Source organism: Leguminivora glycinivorella, chromosome 10 (genome assembly GCF_023078275.1).
Source record: "Leguminivora glycinivorella isolate SPB_JAAS2020 chromosome 10, LegGlyc_1.1, whole genome shotgun sequence".
NCBI lineage: Eukaryota > Metazoa > Arthropoda > Insecta > Lepidoptera > Tortricidae > Leguminivora > Leguminivora glycinivorella.
Window position 1 is genome coordinate 25,097,158 of NC_062980.1, and position 26,557 is coordinate 25,123,714.

The 26,557-nt window shown below is 36.7% G+C and overlaps 2 protein-coding genes across 5 annotated transcripts in view; one reads left to right on the forward strand and one right to left on the reverse strand.

Moving 5' to 3' along the window:
* Positions 1 to 26,557, forward strand: part of LOC125230458 — a 55,119-nt gene that overhangs the window by 15,125 nt on the left and 13,437 nt on the right. The gene's annotated exons all lie outside the window — the stretch shown is intronic.
* On the reverse strand, positions 16,165 to 26,461 carry LOC125230456. Its single transcript, XM_048135594.1, has 5 exons — positions 26,405 to 26,461; positions 18,516 to 18,634; positions 18,309 to 18,366; positions 16,676 to 18,223; positions 16,165 to 16,350 (listed from the first exon to the last, which is right to left on the reverse strand). Exons 4-5 carry the CDS (start codon positions 17,874 to 17,876, stop codon positions 16,256 to 16,258), a joined length of 1,296 nt encoding a protein of 431 aa, XP_047991551.1. The 5' UTR covers positions 17,877 to 18,223; positions 18,309 to 18,366; positions 18,516 to 18,634; positions 26,405 to 26,461; the 3' UTR covers positions 16,165 to 16,255.

Genomic DNA, 26,557 nt, shown 5'->3' on the forward strand with positions numbered 1-26,557 from the left:
AGCAGAAATCACTACCCATTAGTACCAGAGTTAAACAACTCTAAGCACTTATCCCAAATGCTGACTCTACGAGAATAAAACATAGATTTTATTCACAATAAAATCAAACACTTAGAAATTTGGGCAGAGGTTCCTCACTATTTAAAACAATTTACACTTTAGGCCAGAGTCGACTGTCGGTCCCTGATGCTCGAAAAATAATGATTCAAAACAATGCTCCCGGAGCTATTTAAAGGCACGGATCTGGACACTTTTCTAGACATTTCTTCTAGGAAATTTTGTCCAGACATTTTATTTGGACATTTCTTCCTGGTAATGGACTCGCCTCGAAGACGCACCTGCAGGCGCTTTTGTTTGATGTATCGGCTCCAAAGAGAAAGATCATAAGTGCTTTGTTTACACTCATACGCTCTACGAATTAAAGTCCACGTTTTCTCAGCAAAAGATGCTTCCTATCACAGGTGTTTCCACACCTGACTTAGAGAGAGACAGATATATCATTGTTTATACCTAATTAAACTACTTATTGCATTGCGCAATAGTTGAAATACTTGAAATACACCGTGTTCCATTCAACACTAAAAATATGAAAACCGCCTATTCAGAATCGAGAGCAGAATCGACTGAACCATATCCCGATGGAAGTAATATTTCCATTCAAATCAACATGATTAATCATCTTTTTACAAGTCTATTCCACCGTACCTGCAACACAACAATGTACACATCGCACCGCCAGAGGCTGCTCACCCCTTTCAATATTTAGGGTTGTCAATACTGGCCAGTTACCTGGGCGAACTCTCCTTCCCGCTACGAGCCTGACGTTGTTTGTCATTCCAATCCTATGCTTATCATAAGTCACTACAAACTAAACTCGCATCTAATCATAACCTTTGTCACTCTTAATATTGGCTCAAACCCGCCTACTACAATTGCGAAATCCACCGTGACAAAACCTCAAAGTGCCCCACAATGACACCTCAGCTGTCCATTGGCAATCCCTATGTCGCCGCAGTAACGCACATAAATAAATAGTTTTATAGTTTATGATGGTAATTAGCAATTATTTTATTTTACTAAGTGTAGTGTGAGGTTTTGAGTATTAGCAGACACACGTTGTATAAGGTGTTTTGTTGAACAAGCGCCATCTAACGGAGTTGTTTTACAATCGCTCGCCCGTTCAATAACTTCGCTCGCTATTCGCTATTCATGTACGTCTCTCAGTAGTTCTTAACGTTTAGTATTTGCTGAAAGATGGCGCTAATTTCAATAGACGATAACACGCTGATTATTTTTGTGTAACCATTTAATTCATTCGAATTCTGACATACTTTTATATGAATAAATAGATACAAAGTTACATTTAATCATCAATTTAAACATTTGTTCTTTGCAATGTTTCTTATTTATAGCTAGATGAAGTTGTTCAGTTACAGTTTCACCCCCGATTCAGTTAATTTAATGGATCACAGCGTTATCCATGAAATAAACTTAATCTATTCTATACATCAGCTTATTGTACTCAAAGAACCAATACCATGAATGTAATTGAAAAATAAAAATATATACCTATCTCTAGTTTGGTCGAAAATGTCCCTCCCTTTCTAAACATGTAGTGTGTTTTCCAATACTACGCGACTGCCAATGACTCAGTTTTAAAATCAGTCTATCAGAATCTCGACAATGAACCCTGAGAACCATGATCCCAGCCACTTCTCTCTGCCAGAGATAACAGGTTGTGAATCTGTTAGGTCCTATTAACCCGTTTTTGCTAGCTCATCCCCTGGTCGCGGCGAATTTTCCTTCCATCCACACTGTTGGACCAGAATTATTACCCTCCTGCTAGTAATTCCAATGAGAATCACAAAAACTTCTCATGCAGATACGAAGAAACCTTTTGATCCTTCCTTGTAAGACCAAAGCCTTCAATTTCCATTGTCGAAACTCAAACCAATTTCTCTACTTAACCACCCCCAGTCACATGTCTTGGCGCATGTCTCATACTTGAATAAGATAAATCGACTTAAGGCTTGTTCGAGTGTATTTTTTTTTTATATATAAACAAACCTTAAATGACAAGCACGTACCTCAATATGGTACAATATCACTTTTGCCGATGCTATAAAATTATTGGAACAAATGACAAAATTATTTGATGATACTAAACTTCACATCTTTGAACTCATAACAGATAAACAATTAGTAATAAGAGCCTCGTTCTCACCAGACGATTATGGCTCTTATATATGTCAGATGTCAAATGCATCCCATTCAAGATGAGGTGTGTGGATTTCGTTCGAGTTGTCATACCTTGTGAAGTAGTAACCACAAAATACTACCCTTTGAAATGGGTCGAATCCATTGGATTTTAACCTAACCAATAAGAATTTTATGGCTAATGTGTTCCCAGATTTCCCCCCGTTGTATTTTCCCCTGCAAGTTCCGACCAACCTAGTTTTGACCACTTTCAAGCCCTGTCTGTCTCTATCAATCCACTCATACCATAAAAATAAATTGGAGACATCCTTCTTATCTAACATCCATCAAATCCAGCCATTCACAAACTCTCATACACCTGTAAGCATTCATCATCTCTAACTTGTACACATACACACAATCAATCCTCCTCATTCACGCTTTTACACGACTTCTAAAGACAGCCAGAACTTTTAAAAGTAATCAAAATAAATAATAAAATGGAAATAAATTACTACATAATATTTTTAAAAGTTTACCTATCCCATCCTACCCCATTCTACCCTGTCATAAAATAAGAAGAATCTAACTTTATGTGGTCTTCTATTATTTTTTTTTTTTTTTAATTACTAAACGCAAATTATCCAATTACAAATTTCGAATACCCCGCTGCTGTTATTTCATTAAAACGTTTAAGTACTTTGTGCAACGTGGGACGAAAATCAAATATCGCCAACTGGTTTAAGTCAAATCGCGACGTTCCGCCAAAGAAATCAAAATACTCCAGCCCGCAAATCTCTCACGACCAGAGCTACACACATATATAGACACACAAACATATAAAAATAAATGTAAAAAGATAAAAGTAAAATATGTCACCAAAAACTCTGTTTTTCCCCAGACAGGACGATTCCTCCACATCTTCCCCTATGCCCATGCGCAACTGTACCTACATGTACTGTGAAAATAAGATAAAAACTACATAGTTAATTTAATATGCAGAAAAGGTAATGAATGAAAAACTGTGAAAAATGTAATCATTATCTTGCCAAGGTGAAAGTACAGTCCCAAAGAAAAAAGTATAAAATATTAGAAATATATGAAGGTCCTATTTGGTTAACTACGAAAACACTAATTATAAAATATCAAATAAATAAAAGTATTCCAATACACAAGGAAAGTAACATAGTTCCTTGCCTACTGATATCTAGACTGTTGTCTCTATTTCCCCTTTTTTTAAGGCATAAAAATGAATATCTGAACAATAATTTAATGTAATGAAGTTGATGTTCAATATCATCATCATCAAGATCTTGATTTTACGTGTTCAACATATTGCCAAAGATAAGCAATAGCAACATGCCTAACTAAATTGTCTCTTATTCGTCAACAAATATCACAAGTCAATACTCGGTCAAATAATATTTAATACACCAAAAGACTGAATTAACATGCATACATACTTAATTATATTTTTTTTTTCCAATAATGTGGAAAAGATTCGAAATACGACATGAAACTGTAAACATGACATGAAACTTTAAGTAAAGATAAACGGTTTGATTCGAAATTTAAGATACGTGAAATATTCGCTCTAAATATATTGTGAAGAGGATAGGTTTGGGTCAACATACATACATACATGCAATCACACCCGCACGTCACAAAAAGGGGGTAGGCTGAGCACACGAAACCAGCCCAGTCCCAGTATCACTCCCAGCAAACAATGGACCGAATGAAAAAGAAACTAAAAATGGCAGAGATAAGTTATAAAAAACAACAGATTAATTACATATATATATTCATATCCCGTTGGTGGCAAATAGGCAAACGGTCCACCCGAGGTCGTATGCGCGTTGCCCACCCGTTAGGATCAATATTATTCTATTATTTATTAGCATAGGAGAACAATACAACTACCTAACATAAGTACATAAGTACCTACTTATAAATTTCTTCAGATGATATCCATAGCCCAAGAAGTTGTGTAGTCCTTTTCGAAGGTATGCTGTAGAGTTTAATGTTACAACAAGAAATCCAGTCATTTATCTTGAATAGGTACAGCATGCAGCTTGAAGACCAGCCAAATTATTTTCTTCCCTAGTTTTTTCTTCTTACTTGGCAAGTCCTTTTTGTTCAATGATGAGTTCTTGAGTAGATAGTTATGATGATGATGATTAGATCCTGTTAGTCCTCATTAGAGGCATAAGGCTCTTAGAAAGAATTTCTAGTGCTCCTGGTTCCAGATAAGTAGGTATTTCAACTTTTTCCTATCTATTCTCTTCTCAGTCGGTGTCATAACTCAGGAAAACATGAATCTCTTCTTGAAGACATGCTGCAAACTTGAACACAATTAAGATAACCGCAGAAGATCCAGTCATTTACTCTTGAACACAGCAAGCAACTTCAAACCAATCAATATTTTCTTCATCTCCAAAGTTGACTAGTCCTTATTTATCCAATCAATGGCAAGTTTTTGAGCAATACCTACTTCCAGTTTTCCAAAAATATCTCTCACTTGAATTGTAACTAATGAAATACCACATGAGTAACATTAACTACTCCCTAAAACTTGTTGTGAAAACCACCTTCCTTCAGTTTTTTAACATAATTTACAAAAAAAGTAATTTTTATTTTTATTTTTGAAAATAATAAACAAAACAAAGTCGTAAATATAAAACAAAATAAAATGGTATTTCAAATTAAAATTACAAAAAGTGAAGCAAAAGTAAGATTCGAACACCCACCGTCGCATGTACCGTCCCATACATTAGTCCACCCCTATACTGCCTGAGCTACGAACAAGTTATGAAAAGGATCGAATTTAGCAATCAAATAGAACTAACGGACGAAGGTATTAAACTCCCAATTATTATTTTTACGTTACTAATGTTTAGTTTACTCAAACATTTTGTTTTACTTAATTCACGAACATGAAATAATATGTAATGAATACTCATATCACGATTTAAACTTTTCTAAGATACAAAACACAATCGAAATCTAAAATAATCAATATTGTTGAAATTTGAAGTGATTTCAGCGCACTATTTCCGTAAAATTGTATGTAATAAGAAGGAATAATATGTAATAAAATATCATATACAATCAGTTTCTAAAAATCATACACAATCAATCACTGTTTCGACTAAATACTAGGTAATATTTGTTTGTATTTGTACTCACTTGCTTTGTGCATTTTTCTTGCAGAATTTTAGACACTGAACACCACTTTTGACCATTGCACTTCACTGATGCTAAATAATAATTATTTTAAATACTTCCTTCCCTCACACACAATCTGCATTTTTCTTTAGAACAATCGTCAAACACAAGTTTTGGTTGTAAACGGGTCGTCACTTTACACTTTTTACACACACTTTTGCCTCTCGCGACAGGGAAATAACGCTACCAACCATTTGTACAGATAAAATAAACACATATTCACTGAATTTGAACTAAATTACATTACTTTCTTTCACAAAACCGTAATTTATCCAAACTAACCTCAAATTAGCCGGCTTTTGTTTGTTTTGAAAACGTCAAACTACACGAACTTATCGACATTTTTCGTGACTACTAACGACATCAATATTCTACGATCAAAAAAGTCGAAGTAAAGAATCGTTGTTGCGCGCCATCTATGTCAGACATCCGTAGTTAAAAGGTAGTTTCGATTGCGGAAGTTAAAGATTTCAATCGAAAAAGGTAAAATAAGCAAATACTTCTCGAAATTAGATACTTTTCATTATGATATGTCGATTTTAATAAGATTATGACAAAATATGATTTCTAATTTCTACAATGAAGAAATATTTCATTTTACGCCCGATTAATGGGACATAATTTGACTTATGGCAATATCAGATCGGTACTAACTTCCTTTGACTTCAATGTGTCTTAATATTATTTTCTTGGATCGACATTGCTTTTGTTTTTCTTTAAACTCGTCATTAATCGCGTGATCTTCAATTAGAATTACTTAAATAACCGCGTCATTTTAAATCTGCTTAAACAAATGACAAACAAAAACAGCGTCTACGCTGATCATCCGTCCATTCATAGACAGCGTATACGCCATTTTATCATTTTTTCAAGAAAATGCAAGAGTAGACGAAATAACAAAATGCAAAGAAATCATTGCCCTAGACACGCGTTGCTCTTAAATGACGCATACTACAAGATCGTTCTGTTTTATGAAACTGAAACTCCGAATTATGATGCAAATTGTGATCTTCGAAATTGAGGTTATGAAATTGACATAGCTCTATTTATAAACAATGTGAACGATCGCGATGGAGGATATGAATGAATTGGAACCTTGGCATGTGTTTTACTGTGTTTCTCATCAATAGAAATCTAGTGCTTATACTCACGATCTAATGAACATACAGCCATACAAAAGATGTCTTAAAGAGCTATGCCTCCACTGACAAAGTAAATTAAGTTGCCTACTCGAAAAGCAACTTTGCAAGGAAGGTAAGATCCCAGACCTACTTATAACGTATAGTAATAGACTGTTATTTGCACTACTTTCCCCTAAGATTATTTATCAATAAAATCTGTCACTTAAACTTACTCTTTATGCTTCTAAAATAATGGATACTAAGTGAACCTACTTTGTTCTGTTTCAATGAATGATATTTACAAGTTTGTTTGGTTTTCAGCAAGTTTACTACCCACTGAAATGTTCCCTTGGTACTTGATGGGATTATGGAATGAAACTGGCAATATTACAATGTGATAAAGATATTCCTGATGGCGATGAGTGATGACTAACTTTCAAAGTAAGTACCTACTTTTATACTGCTAAACTTGTGCCTAGACCTGACCTTAATATATCGCAAATCCTTATTTTAACTGTATATACCTATATAAGTTTTACTCATGTTTGCCGTTCAAGACAGACGGATATCTTCCCAAGAGTAATATTTTCAGCATTAAATATAGTATTCTAATCCTGTCAGCTAACACTATTCTACTCTAAACCAGTTAAACTAAATTTAGATAACTTATTTATGACCTAATTAAACACCCAGGTATACTTTAGAAGTCAAAGTTACTCAGACAGACTCGGAGAGAAGTTTGGTACATACAGCTTACTCGTATTCCATGAAATTTAATATTTCCTGCGTATATTCCCATAAATTTATAGTTGAAATAGTGTTGAAAATGGTGCTAAGATATTTATTTGAGTTGATACTCAAAACCCATGTCAATATGTCACATTGACTGATCATCGATAGTTCCTCGGAAACTTCATACTAAAAAATTGAAATTCTTAAAAATCTATAACTACTTAGTCTAGTCTTCCTATAATCTAATGTTCTACTTTGTTTTGCTTTACAGACTACAAGATGAACCCCTTCCACTTCTAGAATGTGAAGAATGCTGCCATATTACTGGCCCATATGATCATCATGACAACTGTCTACCGTTGTCTACCCCGGTACAAGGAAAATTACAAATGTGTTGTTAAGCTTAATATTAGGTACTTAAATACTTCCTTAGACTAAAACTACTCTTACTTTAGCTTATTATAGCCGTAGATAAGTACATGTATAGCCTACTGTTAGAGAAATGACATAAAAATTGTATGAAAAAGCCCCAAGTCACAGTATGGCTTACTACACATGTGTGTATGTACACATCCTATCTTTCTTGTTTGGGCAAAGGTAGAAATGAAGTATTATTGTGAATACTACTCCATAACAATAACAGAACTAGTTGAAATTATGATATATTGACGCTCCTGTAGTAAATTTCCAAAATAATCTGTGTAATGATTATGGAGATGTTCACCCCCATTAAATTGTTTCCTAACTATGATAAATATGACATTAAGTATTTAAATATGAAATATAATGCCACTAGGACATTACAGCTGTTAATAAGGTAGACTTTCACCCCCATGTCTTTAGACCACTAGACATATCTTGTTTACCGCTGATCTACTTGTAACCATTTCCTACTTTGGCAAATTGTACTAATGTTTTGAAATGCCTCACCCCCTGCTATTTAAAATAAGGAACTCATGTATGTACATGACTGATTTTTAGGTATATGGCATCCTACAGATATTGCTAACCTATAGTTGTACTATTGTAAATATTCTATGCCTATACCTACTTATATCTATGCCTACTTAGATAAAACCCACTTAATTTGAAATGTAAAAGGTACCTACAACCAACTAATGCATATTTATCTCTATTTTCAGATGACTAGAAGCAGTTAGTAGAATAAAAAAATGGTTCCTGAGTTTTACAAAGGCCGACTAACTTTTGATGACTGATGAAGAGGACTATGCCAGCAAAAGACAGACAACAGATGTACTTCGAATAGCAATATGACTAAAGCACTACCTTACATTATTAAGACTAGAATACTGAATATATAATAAAAGTTTAAGTTGTAAAATAATAATGTAGATTTCATATTTATGTTTATTTTTAATTAAAGATATACAACTGTTTGCTTTTTAATCAACCCTCAACTGCATGCATTAGATGATATTTGTCAGAGTCTGCACTTCAAGGCATGTCAAAATTTTGTGATTGACTATCTGACAAATATTTAATAAGGAATTAGAGTCCAATAGTCAAAGTCACTCGCACTCCGCTTCACGAACAACAAAATGTGAGTGTCCTCGGCAAAGCGTCCCACCAAACGACAACGCGAGACGCCCCACCAAACACACTCACAATTATAACTAAAAAAGCTACTGTTTAGTATTGTAATGTATATGAAATATACCTCATGTAATTAAAAGAAAACCCTATGGTAATACCTTACATCCTGGTTACGGCCTATCCAAAATGTACCGAACTTCTGCACCCACTCTCTTATTTACTTACTTACTTGACTAAACATTCTTACAACCAACCATCCTTTAAAAATTCCCCGTATATTTGGCCTTGTGATCGTCTAATGGTAGTAGAAGGACCCCTCGATATGAACCATAGCAACCCAAACTCTTTAATGCGAAGTAGATACGACTATTGGACTCATATGATTAATTATAACTTAACCCACTAATTAAATCTCAGCATAATTTTGTGAAAATTACGTTAACTTGGACGAATAGGCAAAAGACGTGGAGATTATGTTAACGCTAAATAACGCCTGTGAAAGATGCGCGAGCAAAGTAACATACGAACTTGAACAAAAAAAAACTATAGGCGCCAGACATTTTATTTATAATTTTGGTTTATAAATGGTAAATAATATAAAAAATATTTAGTAATCATCCACTACGCCCTATTAGTAGTTTCAATTGGGCTCGAAGCTTGCGTTGTGGTTTGAAACTCCTCATCTCAACCAAACTGCTCTGTTGAGAATCCTATGCCAAACCAGAAGGGCTATCTATCTATGAACTAACCCCCCTTTTATTTTGTTTCATTTTCCCTAGCTAAACCCCCCTTTTCCCCAATACTGCTAATAGACCATAACTTCTCGACCCTTTCACTGTTTCAACGATACATCGAGTAAGAAGCTTCCAATTGAAAACCCAAGAAAAGTAAGCTTAATCACTCCTCGGAGTTTTCGGCTTCCCATCAGTGGACGGCGCCCGCATGCCACTGGTCCCTAAACAAACCCCAGCTAACACTCAATGATCGCTGTCACATGAAGAATCAGAAATTGCTACCACAATTACAAATTACACTTAGATGAATTAAACAGTAATAACTCAAAGCTTTTTCACACTTTGATAATAAATATGATATTGAAGTTTCATTATACCAAGAATAAACACACGATATTATTTATAAAATACCTTCTAACACCCAGTAATTTTGTTCACAATGATTTTAGATCTTGAATTTAATTTATTTTTAGTTATTAGATAAGATAGGTTTTTATATTACAGAACTTTATTTATTTCCCTACCTATCGAAATGTGTGATTCTACCCTACTAGACAGAAAGTTCCCTAATCTAAAACGATAAAAACTCTGTTCGTACTCACCATGGAACCAGAGTTTTAAGATATACGCGGTGTATACCTAAACTGACTACGCTAGAGTTCAGCAGACTAGACTGAAGAAAGCAAACCCTATAAGTCTGTGTATTTATCCCCCCCGATGCAGGCGTCCGTGGACAGGGAGGCAATCGGGTAGGATAGTTCCCTATTGTGTATATGATATATACTTATGACAATAAATATACAAGGTCTTCAAATACTGCCGCTTTGAACAAGCATGGATTACTCCAAATGACACATATAATGTCCTTGCTCTCGGCTAACAGCTGGGCATTGAAGAACCAGGGAGGGAGAGATATTTTCATTTTTCTATGTTGGTAAAGAGAAAAATGCCAATTTAACCCTCTGTATTGGTAAAACTACGGACCTCCTTGCATCAATAGTTTAACAGCCGCTAGGTTAATCGATGCAAGGCTAAACAAACTGTCTGTCTGGGCAGCGATCTGGCTTTATAATTAAATATTCTTCACTTAATTTGAACTGATTAGGTATTATTTACTTTAACCATTAAATTTGATTATCACAATAACAATGAAACTTCTGACAAGAAGAACCGAATCGTTAGCGGCTCACTTCACCCATATAAACTCCAACTCAATAGCACAAGACAATAAACCTGCACCACCGAATCAGAATCTACCATCCAAAATCAAGCTCTGAAAAGAACATATGTTCCCCACAAAACCAAACGATAGACGGCATGAATAAAGTAAACACTCACTAACTTCCAATACTTCTAGTAAAACATAACTTAAACTTAGCAGAAATCACTACCCATTAGTACCAGAGTTAAACAACTCTAAGCACTTATCCCAAATGCTGACTCTACGAGAATAAAACATAGATTTTATTCACAATAAAATCAAACACTTAGAAATTTGGGCAGAGGTTCCTCACTATTTAAAACAATTTACACTTTAGGCCAGAGTCGACTGTCGGTCCCTGATGCTCGAAAAATAATGATTCAAAACAATGCTCCCGGAGCTATTTAAAGGCACGGATCTGGACACTTTTCTAGACATTTCTTCTAGGAAATTTTGTCCAGACATTTTATTTGGACATTTCTTCCTGGTAATGGACTCGCCTCGAAGACGCACCTGCAGGCGCTTTTGTTTGATGTATCGGCTCCAAAGAGAAAGATCATAAGTGCTTTGTTTACACTCATACGCTCTACGAATTAAAGTCCACGTTTTCTCAGCAAAAGATGCTTCCTATCACAGGTGTTTCCACACCTGACTTAGAGAGAGACAGATATATCATTGTTTATACCTAATTAAACTACTTATTGCATTGCGCAATAGTTGAAATACTTGAAATACACCGTGTTCCATTCAACACTAAAAATATGAAAACCGCCTATTCAGAATCGAGAGCAGAATCGACTGAACCATATCCCGATGGAAGTAATATTTCCATTCAAATCAACATGATTAATCATCTTTTTACAAGTCTATTCCACCGTACCTGCAACACAACAATGTACACATCGCACCGCCAGAGGCTGCTCACCCCTTTCAATATTTAGGGTTGTCAATACTGGCCAGTTACCTGGGCGAACTCTCCTTCCCGCTACGAGCCTGACGTTGTTTGTCATTCCAATCCTAATGCTTATCATAAGTCACTACAAACTAAACTCGCATCTAATCATAACCTTTGTCACTCTTAATATTGGCTCAAACCCGCCTACTACAATTGCGAAATCCACCGTGACAAAACCTCAAAGTGCCCCACAATGACACCTCAGCTGTCCATTGGCAATCCCTATGTCGCCGCAGTAACGCACATAAATAAATAGTTTTATAGTTTATGATGGTAATTAGCAATTATTTTATTTTACTAAGTGTAGTGTGAGGTTTTGAGTATTAGCAGACACACGTTGTATAAGGTGTTTTGTTGAACAAGCGCCATCTAACGGAGTTGTTTTACAATCGCTCGCCCGTTCAATAACTTCGCTCGCTATTCGCTATTCATGTACGTCTCTCAGTAGTTCTTAACGTTTAGTATTTGCTGAAAGATGGCGCTAATTTCAATAGACGATAACACGCTGATTATTTTTGTGTAACCATTTAATTCATTCGAATTCTGACATACTTTTATATGAATAAATAGATACAAAGTTACATTTAATCATCAATTTAAACATTTGTTCTTTGCAATGTTTCTTATTTATAGCTAGATGAAGTTGTTCAGTTACAACACCTTTAAGTGTCACAGACATGGTTAATTCCCAGTATATCATGTCATGACGCAGCATGGCAACGTCCGTGTCATGGATTGCCGGCGCCGCGCCGGTCGATATGTGCCGTATTAAATATTTACCGGCCGCGGCCGGCCAGACTGACACCGTTCAAACTTGTTCACCTATTACCGAAATATCGGCTCAATTAGAATATGTACATGGATAACAGGGGTTCATAACCTTTATAATATATGTTTCTTATTCGGTCTAACATTATTTCTTAATATACATACTAAACATACTTATTAAATACTAATATTATAAATAGGAAAGTGTGTGTGGCTGTTTGTTTGTTCGTCTTTCACGGTAAAACGGAGCGATGAATTGACCAGATTTTTTAAGTGGCGATAGTTGAAGGGATGGAGAGTGGCATGTAGCCTATGCTATATTTTTGTCTCTTTCTAACGCGAGCGAAGCCGCGGGCAAAAGCTAGTTCTTAATAAAACTCTCCGCTACTTATGTGCACTAAAGGATCTCCTTTGACCTACGTGACTTGAAACCCTCGCAACGCTCAAGATTCCACATACAGATGTAGTGGAAAAGAAAAATAATTGCCTGATTATCACAATACACGTCATCTCATGGACATGTCACACATTAAGGGCCAGTTTCATCAACCACATTTGACAGACACATCATCGTCACGCAGCAGACGTCTATGGAACTTCCCATACAATTAGATTTAACTAACGCTTTAACGGTGACAGACGGTTTGATGCAACCGGCCCTAATGCTAGCGGCGGCCGTTGGAACTATTTTAACTTCACAAGATTTGACATAAACGTCTACAAAGAGAGGGCAGCACCAGTAGTGTACCTACCTAGTGAATTTACTGGCCCTCTAACCCTTTTCCAGGCACGTACATTTCATCGACCACATACGAGTCAGCGCGATTTACACTCTAAACACTGCAATTCAGTGTACAAATTAGATTGGACTTTTCTAAAAAGAGACTCGCCTCGACAAGACATCACTATTTAGGATATTGATACGTTGGATTTGTATAAAACTTTCTAGCTTGGCGGGGCCTGGATAAAGACTAAGGCCGATAGTCCACTATCATACGTTTATCATAGAAATATGACCATAGGGAACATGCCCTCCTTTTTCTTCACGTTGGAGAGAATGGCAGGCATACAGACCTAATGATCATATTTCTATGATAAACATATGATAGTGGACTATCGGCAGGCAAAGCTGAATGATTCAGAATAATAAAAGTGAATAATAGGATTTGAAAATGACCTTTGCTGAGCAGATGTTGAGCGTTGAGCCACATTAGCGTCCCAACCTAAACACACGTAGCTGCATGGGCTAGAGCACGGTACTCACTGAAGTGGCACCTCGGGTGTGAGCTGCAGCCGGCTGGCACCATTATACACACCCCGAGGTTCACACGAGACAAGTCTTCGCGACAGTAGGTACAGTCGATGGAGGAAGTCGTGGCGGGAAACTGATGCCCTTCGGCGAGTTAGTAACCAGTTGCGATCGAACATTTTTTATGTTTTCTATGAAACCAGTTGCTAATCGAGATTTTATCCGTTATAGGAAACTTGTTGCAGGTGTAAAACAGTAGGTTAGGCTTTTTTGAAAAGCAAACAGCCTAGAAATTGTGAGACTTCGATTTGAAATAATAGATATACTACTTTAAACTTCAAAGCTTTGACTCACTTACGAGTAGGTAAAAAAATCTTACGTAACTGCATGCAAACCCTTGTTTAACCAAGCTGCGTTCTATTTGTGAGACATAACAATATATTTACAATTCTCCAGGACTAGTTTTTACTATTATATTTCCCACTTTTCATCACGACTGTACATTGACTCAGCAAAATGTTAAATAAAAGGAAAATCATCATCACAAAGGCTCGCCGACAGCGTAATTAATGATCCGGAGCGTTTTTAATTCCGCTAAACGCCCCGAAACTAGGCTGTTGGATCAAATTAAGCTATAAATAGGTGAAGTTGAAAGGGGTAGGTATTTCGCAAAATGCTTTTTTCGATAACGTGTCAGTTATAAAAATCTGTAAGAGCGGTTTCGCACTAAGTCCGATCCGAATCCGTAAAAATAAGATCCGTCATCCGTCATAGCCGTACAACTACTATTTGTATGGTATGGCAGTTTGCGCACTAGACCCGAGGACTGACGGACAAAAATCGGATGATTTTTAATAAAAAAATAAAAACAAAGTATGGTGTGTATGAATTTGACTATCACTGAGTTTCCAACGTGTCAATTGTTAACTCTCAGCTTCGTTCGGTTGCGTAGTCACCTCAACAAATAGGCACGTTGGGGATCCGGTCACCTACGGCCACTTCCCCGAACGACCACCATGCAAATTCCTATATGGGCCATTTCTTATTTCGGCCGTTTCCTTGTCCCACCATTTCGCCGATAGACCACTGTTGGAATTCTTTCTACGTCCAGTTCTCCGAACGGCCACTGTGAAAATTCTTTGTTGGCCCCATTCCCCGAACGACCAATATGCAAATTCCTATATGGGCCATTTCTTGGTTCGGCCGTTTCCTTGTCCGACCATTTCCCCGATAGACCACTGTTGGAATTCTTTCTACGTCCAGTTCTCCGAACGGCCACTGTGAAAATTCTTTGTGGGGCCACCCATTCCCCGAACGACTATCGTTAAAATTACAAGTTTGTCTAATTCCTCGATCGGCCACTACAACATTTACTAGTTTGTCCTATTCCCTGATTGGCTACTTTTACTACACTATAACCTGAGCTGGTATGCATATATACGTACCTACTTATACAGATCTATAGCTACGGAATCCTCCCATATGCGTGGTCCGACTCACACTTGGCCGATTTTTTGACTGATAATGTTCAGTACATGCCAGTACTGACATTTATCTAATCATGTTCCGAGCCTGGTATAACCTAATTCTTTGTTGTGGAGAAATGCTAGCAACTAGCAACGCATAATAATTAGGAAGAAACTAAAAAGCAAAAAATAATAAACCTTTGAATTCAGATTTCTTATCGGATTGCAACAATCTAAACATCCAAATTATAAACAAATCAATTATTTTCGTAGTCGGTACCAGCCCTGTTCCTCGCCTTGCTATTGCCTGTTTGCCCCACCCAACCATACGCAGGCTGGCCCGACTCCAAAAATAATTGATTTGTTTATAATTTGGATGTTTAGATTATTGCAATCCGATAAAAAATCTGAATTCAAAGGTTTATTATATTTTGCTTTTTAGTTTCTCCGTGTTTTGTAACGCGCTTATTTTTGAAGGCGGTTTTATTTTTTTTATGATAAAGAGTTTTTAGTGGTGGTGGTCATTAAAAAGCCTGTTGAGAATGCGTTTACGAGGAAGGTTGTCAGATACAAAAGTTCCTATTAGAGAAAGTGGGCATAAGAGGAACAGGCCGTTTGAGGAAGTGTCAATCAGAGGAAAAGGCCATTAGAGCCATATGGCCATAAGAGGAACAAGTCGTTAAAGGAATTGGCCATAAGAAGAAGTGGCCTTTAGATAAATGTGGCCCTTCGGGGAACGTTGTCACTAAGTGGCCTTAAAGGAAGTGGCCTATCGGGGAAGTGGCCATTCATAAAACTTGGCCTAAAAATAAAAGTGGCCCTAAGTGACCGGATCCCACGTTGGCTATGCTCCATGTAAAGATAAACCAGCGGGACTAGCACGCTAGTGTGATATAACGTCCTTTTCACACTAACAGAAATTGAGACATCATATCACGCAACCGTGCTTGCCCGCCAGACAACTAGTGTGATATTAATAATTTATTTACCTATTTGCATTATTTACACACACATTTTTCTTCAAACAGTTCAGATCTTACTTTTTATTTAGTTGTTACAAATTTTTGTCAAAGTCCATCGATGTCACGGAGTCCTTCCACTTGCGACGACCACGAGAGTCCGTCTGTTCCTTGGAGCCGCGGTTTTGCTCTATAAATAATACAAATAATTCATTAACGACCTATCCTAAGGATAAAAAGAATAATAAGTAAAATAATAACATGTAGTAAAAATGATTTCAACTCTTAAAACTAAGCCAAAATCTTACTTGAATTGAAAGCATAGGGGCGACTCAGATGCAAGTAGGTATCGATATCGTTATTTGACAGGAAAAGATTACAAAATCACCAAAGTTGCATCACCAGTACTTACAACAAACACCTTTAAATTCGACGAAGGAGCACCCTTAAACTTTACGCGTAAAATTGTCTATTTAGTTTTAAAAATGCCAAGTTAAGTAATAGTGTATACTCACCGGTGCTTAACTGATTTAAAATACGGTGATACAGTTCATTAAACTTCTTCTGACGCCTCACGTTAGAAGGCGTACGAACCACCAAAGTTGGAAGCAAAATAAAATGTTCAAGATTTAGTTCCTTCTCGTGGTACTTTTTGCGTGAAGAGTCTTTCCTGACGACTAAGCGAGGATTCTTCCTGTGCTTCTCCGAGGAAGCGGTACTGCAGCTGGAGTATCTCTCCTTGGTGTCGCGAATGTTCCTCGTCCTGTCGGGCTGCCGCGACGTGCCGGCCGCGTGGTAGCAGCACGTGGGCTCGCGCCGGCTGCGCGGCACCGCGTAGCTCGGCCCCGGCGTGCACTCCTCCTGCACCACTCGCCGTCTCTCGGGAGATATCAACCGGTCGTCACTTCTGTGAGTCCGATGATCGGGCCATTTGTTGTTGCACATCATCAAGCCAGAGGCGTGATGAGTATAGCCACTCGGTGGCTCTTCGTCGTGATGTTTGTGCTTGCCGCTGGCCACGATGATGTCCCCGGTCTTGCCGACGCGGCCCGCGCTGTGCTGCGTGTGCTTCACTATCCTGTAGTGGCGCCGGCGCCTGCGCTCCACGTGCGCCACGCGCTCTCTCAGCAGGCTGTCGATCAGTCGCTGCAGCTCGGATCTCGTGTTGCTCCTGTCCTGCGTGTGGCGGCGCCCCAGGCGGGCCGTAGGCCAATGCGTGCGGCACACGTCCTCCCAGATGATGTCACTCAGCACGGCTTCTCGAGACGGAGTTAGCTTTATACCGTCGTTGCGCGGAGCGAACTCGCCCTGCGCCAAGTAATGTACAGTGTCCATCAGCCTGTAGTCGCGCACCGGGTTGAGTTTGTGCCGTATCTTGACCATCCTCTCGGCGGCTTGCGGCACGTCGTCCCGCTTGGAGGTGGCGGAGGCGGTCTGGCGCCGTCCCCGGGCCGTAAGCCCGTCGTACGTTGTAAAGTCCCGGCCGTATTGCTCCGAGTTATGTTCTTTTTCTATAGTCGCGCCCTTGCTAGGCGACAAGGAGCTGGATTGCTGGGCATATCTCTGAAACGCTGACGTTTCGGGGATGTGGCTGTAGTGCTCCGTGTAGCTGCACCCGGGCCGAGCCTGGCCAGTGCAGCGACTAGGCATGTTGTCCCGGGACTCCTCATCTGACGACGACAGAGAATTGTGAGAATCGCAATCACCTAGGACCATTTCTTGTCTCCTTACTAAACTTTTTAGGATCTCTACTCTTTTATTTAACTGGATTATTGAGGCAGACAATCTGTTATATTTCCAGTCATCGGCATTTAAAAATTTCCGGATATTTTTCTCAATATTTTGCTTCAGATTGTGGTGATTTGTTTCGTGACGCTGCACATGCACATAGCATTTTTCCGCTGCCTCGAATGTTGTCTTAACATCATTAAGTTTTTCAGGAGGATTTTCTACTAGCTGGCAAAACTCTTCATTGAGGGCCTTGTCAGTTATTTCTTGATTTTTCGTCTGTTTTTTTTCCTCGGTAATAGGTTTGTCAGGTTTTGGATGTGTTTCAGCGAAATCTGTCAAAAAGATATGGTGTCAACTACGGTTTTTTAAAGCCATTCACCTAATGTTTCACGTCAAGCAGAATCAACTTTTACTCACGAGTACTGAAAGACAGGTGATCTCCAATTGCAAGTACCGACCTAGATCTCTCTGATCCCTGAAAGAATATAGGATTTAATTGCAAATAGTCAAATCATATTCAAGATAAAACTATTAAATCTAGTGGCTCAGAGAGAGCTGTAGACCTTCGCGACATGCTTTGAAAAAGCAAAAATGAAGAATATGAACGTGTACTCAGGCACTAACCTTTCTGGACTTGAACCGGCTCTTTTCGGCGAGGAAAAGTGTCTTGATGGCAGGTCTTCGCGGGTGGATAGTCACGTGTACTTGCTGCACCGACTGTTGGTTTATTTTGAGGAGAGTTCCTAAATACAGAAAAAAATATTTACCCTTTCGCTGACAGTAGGTCGACAGGCGTAGCACTGTCAGCGAAAGAATTACATACATACAATCACGCCTGTATCCCATAAAGGGGTAGGCAGAACACATGAAACTACTAAAACTTCAGTGCCACTTTTGGCAAATAAGGGGTTGAAAGAAAACGAAACTGTGACATTGCAGTGACAGGTTGCCAGCCTCTCGCCTACGCCACAATTTAACCCATATCCCATAGTCGCCTTCTACGACACCCACGGGAAGAAAGGGGGTGGTGAAATTCTTAACCCGTCACCACACAGGTTAAAGGCAGGGCGAAAGAATTAATGGTATTTTATTAGAAGCGGCAGGAAATCATGAGTTAAAGCGTAACCAGCCTAGCCGGGTTGTCTATTGTTTGCCCGACAGTCATTTAACATAATATTCATTTGCCCGAATCTAACTTGCCTGAATTTCATTTGCCCGAATGATTTGTTTACCATAAAAATCATATGACATACTCGTTGTTTATCCGAATATTACCTGTAATGTCTCCCTATTACGCTATATACATTGGGTTGGCTCGCCAATACACACCGCACGTCCGTCCTCTATCTCACTCGGAGACCGACTGCCATATGTACTCGAGACACCTATACACTACATCCCTTTCTTGTTTTAATTTTTTTTATTTTTTTTTATTTATAAATATTTAGATAATAGGTCAATTTAGTTTTAATTCAAATACTTGCCATGCTGTGCCGTGTATCTTTTTTTTTTTTTTTTATATTTATATACATATATGAGTGTTTTTTTTTTCAATAGCATACAATATAATTGTACAATGCAAGCATCGCACATTTCTCGCGTCAGCATTAAAATTAATATAATTATGAATTGATTAGAATTGCTTTGCATTGCTTGATTGCATTTGCATGCATTTAGTTATGTTTTATTGCAAATAAATAATGATTGATTGATTGATTGATTGCTGTATTTACGATTACGCTATACATCGATTTATGCATTAGTTTACGTTTATACGTGCTCCTAGCTAGTACTCAGTATACCTTGGTTATCAATAAATTTATAAGTGTATCAAAAATCAGTGTTTCTATCAAGACTACAATCAACCATCAAGAATCATATCATCTAAGGTGTACGGCTCGTACAATAATATTTCACTAATTTCATACCTTTTCATGATTTACATTTTTTTAATAGGTCGCTTGTCAGGCGTCTAATGTATATTAGGTAATTATTGATGATAACTGATTGTATCGGCCCTATACTTCATTATATGCACCTATTATTGCTAGTAACTAGTAAATAGTACATATAAGTATTTAGTTATAGAACCTAATGTATTTGGAGCCTCGTCTGCCGACAAACCATACTCTGGTTTATCAGAAGATAAATTTAGTTGTAAGTTTAGTTTTTGAATAAACATTTATTTCATTTTATTTCATTTTTCATTTCATCTAATGCAATTCATAATACTTACGGATATTATAATGTTTAGTTAGATTTACTCATAAATTTAATTATAAATTGCAGTGCATAGTTATTAAAACTTTTACTGTCTCCTGTTTTTTTCTTCTGGATCGAAAGGGCTCGTGATTCATTTCAATGTAATACAATACTATATAGAATATGCATTAAAATCCGATTCAGGGTCACGTATCCACTTTATCGTTTTATTGATTTTGTTTCATCATGATCAGCTTTCTTTCTCGTAGATACTTTGTACCACACAAAGTAATCAACGATTAATTTTCTAAAATAGATAGCTGTTCATATACTATTTAAGAAGTGCTTACCCAATTGACCCAATTATACTAACATCCGATTTATATCTACACAGTATGTATATATTTTAGATAACACTTTTCTTTTAAAGTATTTTATTAACATCTTTTTTTTTTATTATTATTATCTCTTTATCTATCTTAAGATCTTAACTCTTTTAGGCTAGGCTATTTTATAATATGATTATTAAAGAAATTACAAAACCACTTTTTTTTCTTTTTTTTCTTGGTTGATTGTCGATTGACCATAGTCACACCTGATGGAAGGTGAAGACATAGTCGAAGATGGAGCTCACCGATTCAGTAATACTTAGCATATTCACTTTTATCTTAAAGAGACCGAGGTCGTATTTTTCTGGGAACATCTATGGTGGGAGGCATTGGTGGTGCATTCCATTCCTTTGATAAAATATTATCTAAATTATTACCCAAATATTATCTCCTTGATTTACTTTCTTTGCGCTGTTAACCGAACAAATCAGCATGCCCATTTACAAGACATCAAGTCATACTGAAATTGACCGGAGTAACAGGAGTAACAGAATACTTATACAGCTCACCGAACTACGAGGTAGTTTGGTAGGTAAGCACAGTGTTTCTCCCAAGGTACCACGATTTGATTTTGTTTTTGCAGCTGTGTCTTTAAATTCCTGCAGGAGATGTTATATCTTGACAGACTCAGCGTTTATTTATGTGTCACACGGAGAGAAAAACAACTAGATTTCATGTTCGTTAAACATTTCTATTTTTTTTTTTTTTTTGTTAAAATTGCGCCTACGTGTTCTTTCATTCCAACTACAAGTTTGATGTTGTTAAGTGTAACTACCTTCTAGAATTTTTTTTTTTATATGCCACGTCGGTGGCAAAGGCAAACAGTTATAGGGCCTCCTAATTGAAAGCGGTGACCGTAACCTATGGACGCCTGCAACTCAAGGGGTGTCACATGCGCGTCGCCGACCCATTAGAAACTTGTATACTCCTTTTTTTTTTAGAACCCCATACTGTAGTTCATCGGGAATACCTTGACATAGCTCATTCCACAGCCGGAGCGTTCGTGGGAGGAATTATTATTGATTTTTTTTTTTTTGAACCAATGTTTTATTTAAACCAACAAGTCGATTTTGTAAAAGCACATGTCACATATTGTTTTAAACATATGTTTAGCTGATTCAATAAAATATATTTTAACAAGTTTGACCTTGTTGTTTGGTTCGTACAAATTCGACTTGTATCATCAATATTGTGATTTATTCCCTTTACTAAAATACTATTGTTTCAAACAGATAAACACGCAACAAGACGAGTTTGTTAGATTCACAAGGCAAATTTCTCTCAGTTGTACCCTTAACTTCACATCCGTCTATCAATCCATTTATATATAGAATCACGTTCCCTAACCTCTAAATAATGTGCATTGTAGGTAGGTAGGTAGGTACCTAGATAATTGACGTGAAGCATTGAAATTTGTGATTATTTAACATTTTACAATCACTACAAACAAAGCTGATTCAGCCGCTGATTGTTGTCCTTTTGTTCATTTTCTTGACCAGACGAAATAAGGTCACTAGTGAGATTTATTTTATAAATTTACAAACTTAGGTTACTAGTTCGCTTGGAAAATTTTTAATATGTATTCACGAAAGAGAGACCACATTTCAATATCCTCCCGTGAAATTACGCAAACAAGTTCAGCATTTTTATTTCTTATTTTTTTTTCTATATTAGTTCAATAGAGGCTCACAGATCCATTAGTTTATTTGTTTTAACTGGACACCTGACTTATATGAGATTCACCTACATGAATCTCTGCAGTATGTACCTATTACCCTAACTGATAACGAGTACCTTCAGTAGCAATATATTTTTGTAATGATTTTCAACTGACGTAGATTGTCTTTGAAAATCTATCATAGATCAACTTAAATAGGCATGTCTTTCTCTTGAGGTCACCCATACCTGACAAAGCCTTGTTGACGGTAAGCAGAGTTAGCAACTTGTTTTTTTTTTTTCCGCTTTGAAATATATCAAGCGTTCGCTTAATTTTATTCAATTCAGCTGCTCCACTACGTGTTTTTATATACAATGCAATGTCAAACCAATGCACTGTCTTTTTTTTTTACTCTTTTCACTCTGATTGACGTTAGCGGCATCTAGGTATATAAAGAGTGCTCTTTTCCAGCGCTCCCACCGAACTCCTACTGATGTAGGATCACCTTCGCTGTCAAATGCCTCCAACGAAAATTAAGAAGCCATACTGGACTTTCTTGGGGCAACCTGTACCCAATTAATTTAATGATTCTAACTAACACAAGTCAAAATAAATTCTATTGAAAATATTTCAACTTATGCTATCTCAAAGTACTCAGTCATTGTACTTGAGTGTTTTACTGGGGTAGTTGTCTCAGACTCTCTGGCACTGGAGGCCTTGGTATTTTTTCTTTCATATGTGTAATTTATTTCGGTTTCAATTTAATGATATTTATTGACCGACGTCAATCTACTATTATGACAATTGAAGGCTCAGATAGTATTTATCATCTGATCTAAGCGTCATTTAAGCGCACGTTCAACCAGTATAACCGTAATTTACTTCGTGTTTAGGTTATTATCATTAAGCTGATATTTGCAACAATTCAATGTTCAGTTTTTTTTTCGTATTGCTATTTAACTACTGTTTATAACAATTTAATGATCAGTATTATCTGCTGTATCCAACTTCGCAATTTAATGTCTTATTTTCAGCCACAAATAGCATAAAATTTCATAGTATTTAGATGCCAATTAAATGGTCGATACTAAACAATACAATTGAATGTGCAGAGTGCACCTCCATGTGCTGTTTCCAAATTCGCAATTTAATGCCTTATTTTCAGCCACAAATAGCATAAAATTTCATAGTATTTAGATGCCAATTAAATGGTCGATACTAAACAATACAATTGAATGTGCAGAGTGCACCTCCATGTGCTGTTTCCAAATTCGCAATTTAATGCTTTATTTTCAGCCACGAATGGCATAAAATTTCATAGTACTTAGGTGCCAATTAAATGGTCGATACAATTGAATGTACAGAGTTGCACCTCCGTTTAATGCCTCTTTTTTTTTTCTGCCGACTTTACTGACAAAGTAATTTAATACTCAGATGGAAACTGCTTATCATAAGTGCTTCAAAAATGTGTTTTTTTTTTCGTTAAATTTGACACGTCGTTAGGTTCATTATCAAGAACCATCCTGTATATCACTTTTAGGTAAATATGCAATAAAAAATGTTCATCCTTTTCATACATAATAAATTAATTTATTATTGTGAGAGACCCTTAAGAATAACATTTAAGTTAGAGTCAAGTGATTGACTGCATATGTCAAAACAAATAACATTAGGAATTGTTGTGTTCAGCACTTTTTTTTTAACTCGATAACCGATAGAATTACGACGCTAGTTTCTTAGATAAATTAATTGTATTTGATGTAATGAATCTTTTTTTTTTTTTTAATTAACGTAATCCAATAACAACAGGGTGTATATTTCTTTATTTATTATAAGTAGGTATATTTAGCACTTAAAGTGAACCCATCTGGTTTTCTGGTTTTTAAGTAATTAAATACTCAGATAAAACTGCTCGACATCGGCGTTAGGAATGTTTACGTAAGTCAATCCGCGACAAGAGTATTAGTCACGATTTTATGGCATGTTCAATCAATTCAAGATTCACGTTCAAGTGATAATCTATCTCTAAATAAGTGTTACTTTCCCGACATATGCATAGATCCTTTCATTTGCAGATGTAGTTCAAATAACCACTTAATGAAGTCGTGACTTACGTTACTTTTACGTAAATTCACCCATGTAAGTAAGTATACTTAGGTAAGTATTTATCTAGTTTGTTTTGGTTTTCACCTTACTCTCAAACATCGACTAATGCTACCATAGGACATTTAAGTGTGATGGTTGTACAACATTTTATCATTCAAGTAAATGCCTTATTTAGGTAAATAACTTAACCATTCATAAATTTAGCAACATCACATAATTTTGTGTATTAAACCAACCAATAGGTAGATGATAACTTCACTAATTAAAAATAAATATCATTTATTTTGGTTGGACGGAAATTATTGTAATGATTCCGGGCTGTGATTTATGTAATAAATCAATTTTATAAACCCACTACACATAAACTCAAATAACATTTTGGTACCTAAAAACATTTTGCAATCTAGATAGGTAACCAAACTGTTTACTAGGTAGGTAGGAGCCACACACCAACACCTGTATAGGCATGACAATCTAGGAAGGCTGGCCGTATGTTGACAATTACCTCAAACGTTTTATTAATTGCATCGTTCGGTTACCTGCTTAAGGTTTATATTCGCACGGTTGAAAGAAATAACATTTCATTTATTTTTATTTGGTTTTGACTTAATTCTTGAAAAACTGCCGTTATAATCATTTCGCTTTGTAGTATTTAATGAACACTTTCATTTAGCTTCATTACGTTTCGAAACTACTAAGAATGCCAGTAATTTAAAACGGCAGGTAACCAAACCTGTTTACAAAAAGATAACGGTGCATCATGGCGCATCGTTACTCGATTTTATAGGTTATGTTACTTATGTTTCTATCCCATCTTTTCCGAATACTAGATTCACGTGGTAAGTACTTGCTTTTATCCTCGTCGCCACTTGTAATGTCTCCCTATTACGCTATATACATTGGGTTGGCTCGCCAATACACACCGCACGTCCGTCCTCTATCTCACTCGGAGACCGACTGCCATATGTACTCGAGACACCTATACACTACATCACCTTCCATAATCATACAATGCCATACTATTTGTTAGCCATATTATTAAGTGCAATAATATGATTTCATAGAATATTCAAACGCCATAAGCAATTATTGCCATATTAATTGTTGCCCATATTATTACCTAACCTAACCTACTTTCTGATAGCAGTTTCATTTTCCAGGGGGTCGCAGTTCTAACCTAACCTAACCTACTGTCTGATAGTATTTTCATTTTCCGGGGGGTCACAGTTCTAACCTAACATAACCTACTTTTCAAGCAGTTTCCTTTTCCAGAGGTTCACAGTTCTAACCTAACCTAACCTACTTTCTGATAGCAGTTTCATTTTCCAGGGGGTCACAGTTCTAACCTAACCTAACCTACTTTCTGATAGCAGTTTCATTCACTAGTCCTTCTAGTACCTATTATAGTAGTTTTCGATTCTGCCAAAGCACATTATGGAAATTGACTTTTCTGGACGCTAATTTGTATGACAAATGATGGTATGGAATGTGGTAATTACGGATTTCGATGATTCTGACAAATGACATTATGGAAACTGACTTTATGGGAAACAAAGTTTCTGGCACTAGATTAATATAGTAAACAATGATTATGGCATAAGATGTTATGAGAAACAATATTATGATTGTTGAATAGGATGGCAAATAAAATTATGGCAAATGAAATTCTGGCAAATGGGGGTATCCCGCCTAGCCGAAATGACAATCGTTGAAGATCAAAATGCGCCACTAAAGCAGAACGATAAGGAGAGTAGGTAACATTGTACTATCAGCTGCAATAGTAGATGGCGAATTTATCAATAAATCCATTCATAATTTCTCTAATGCTGATAGTACATAGGATTGGTTACTACGCGCTCCTCGTAAACGCTTCATAATGCAGTATCTGTGCAGTGTGTACTCAATAAAATCACAATTTTACAATAACACTAATTATTCCTCTCGATTACAAACACTTATCGTTTTTAATTTGGAGACTTCGCGAGTTTAAACACATCCAGTTTTTTATTTATTTATATCCTCTAAAATTAGACGCTAAAATGATCAACTCATTACATCAACGCAATTAGTTAACAAATTGCTCAAATATTAGAAATTGTAACGCAGTACTACTTAACTAATAATTTTAAATATTGATGTGATAAATAAACCTATGTTACCTAGAGGAATTCGTTTTTTGGTGGAGCCCGAGGCAGCCAGTAAATCACACTTTGCTTGACGATCTTTTTCTTCTTGGTCATGCAGCTTTTCTTTTGATGGTGATTTTCTATTTTCCATCACATTTTATTTTTCTCTTCCCCGGCATACTTTTA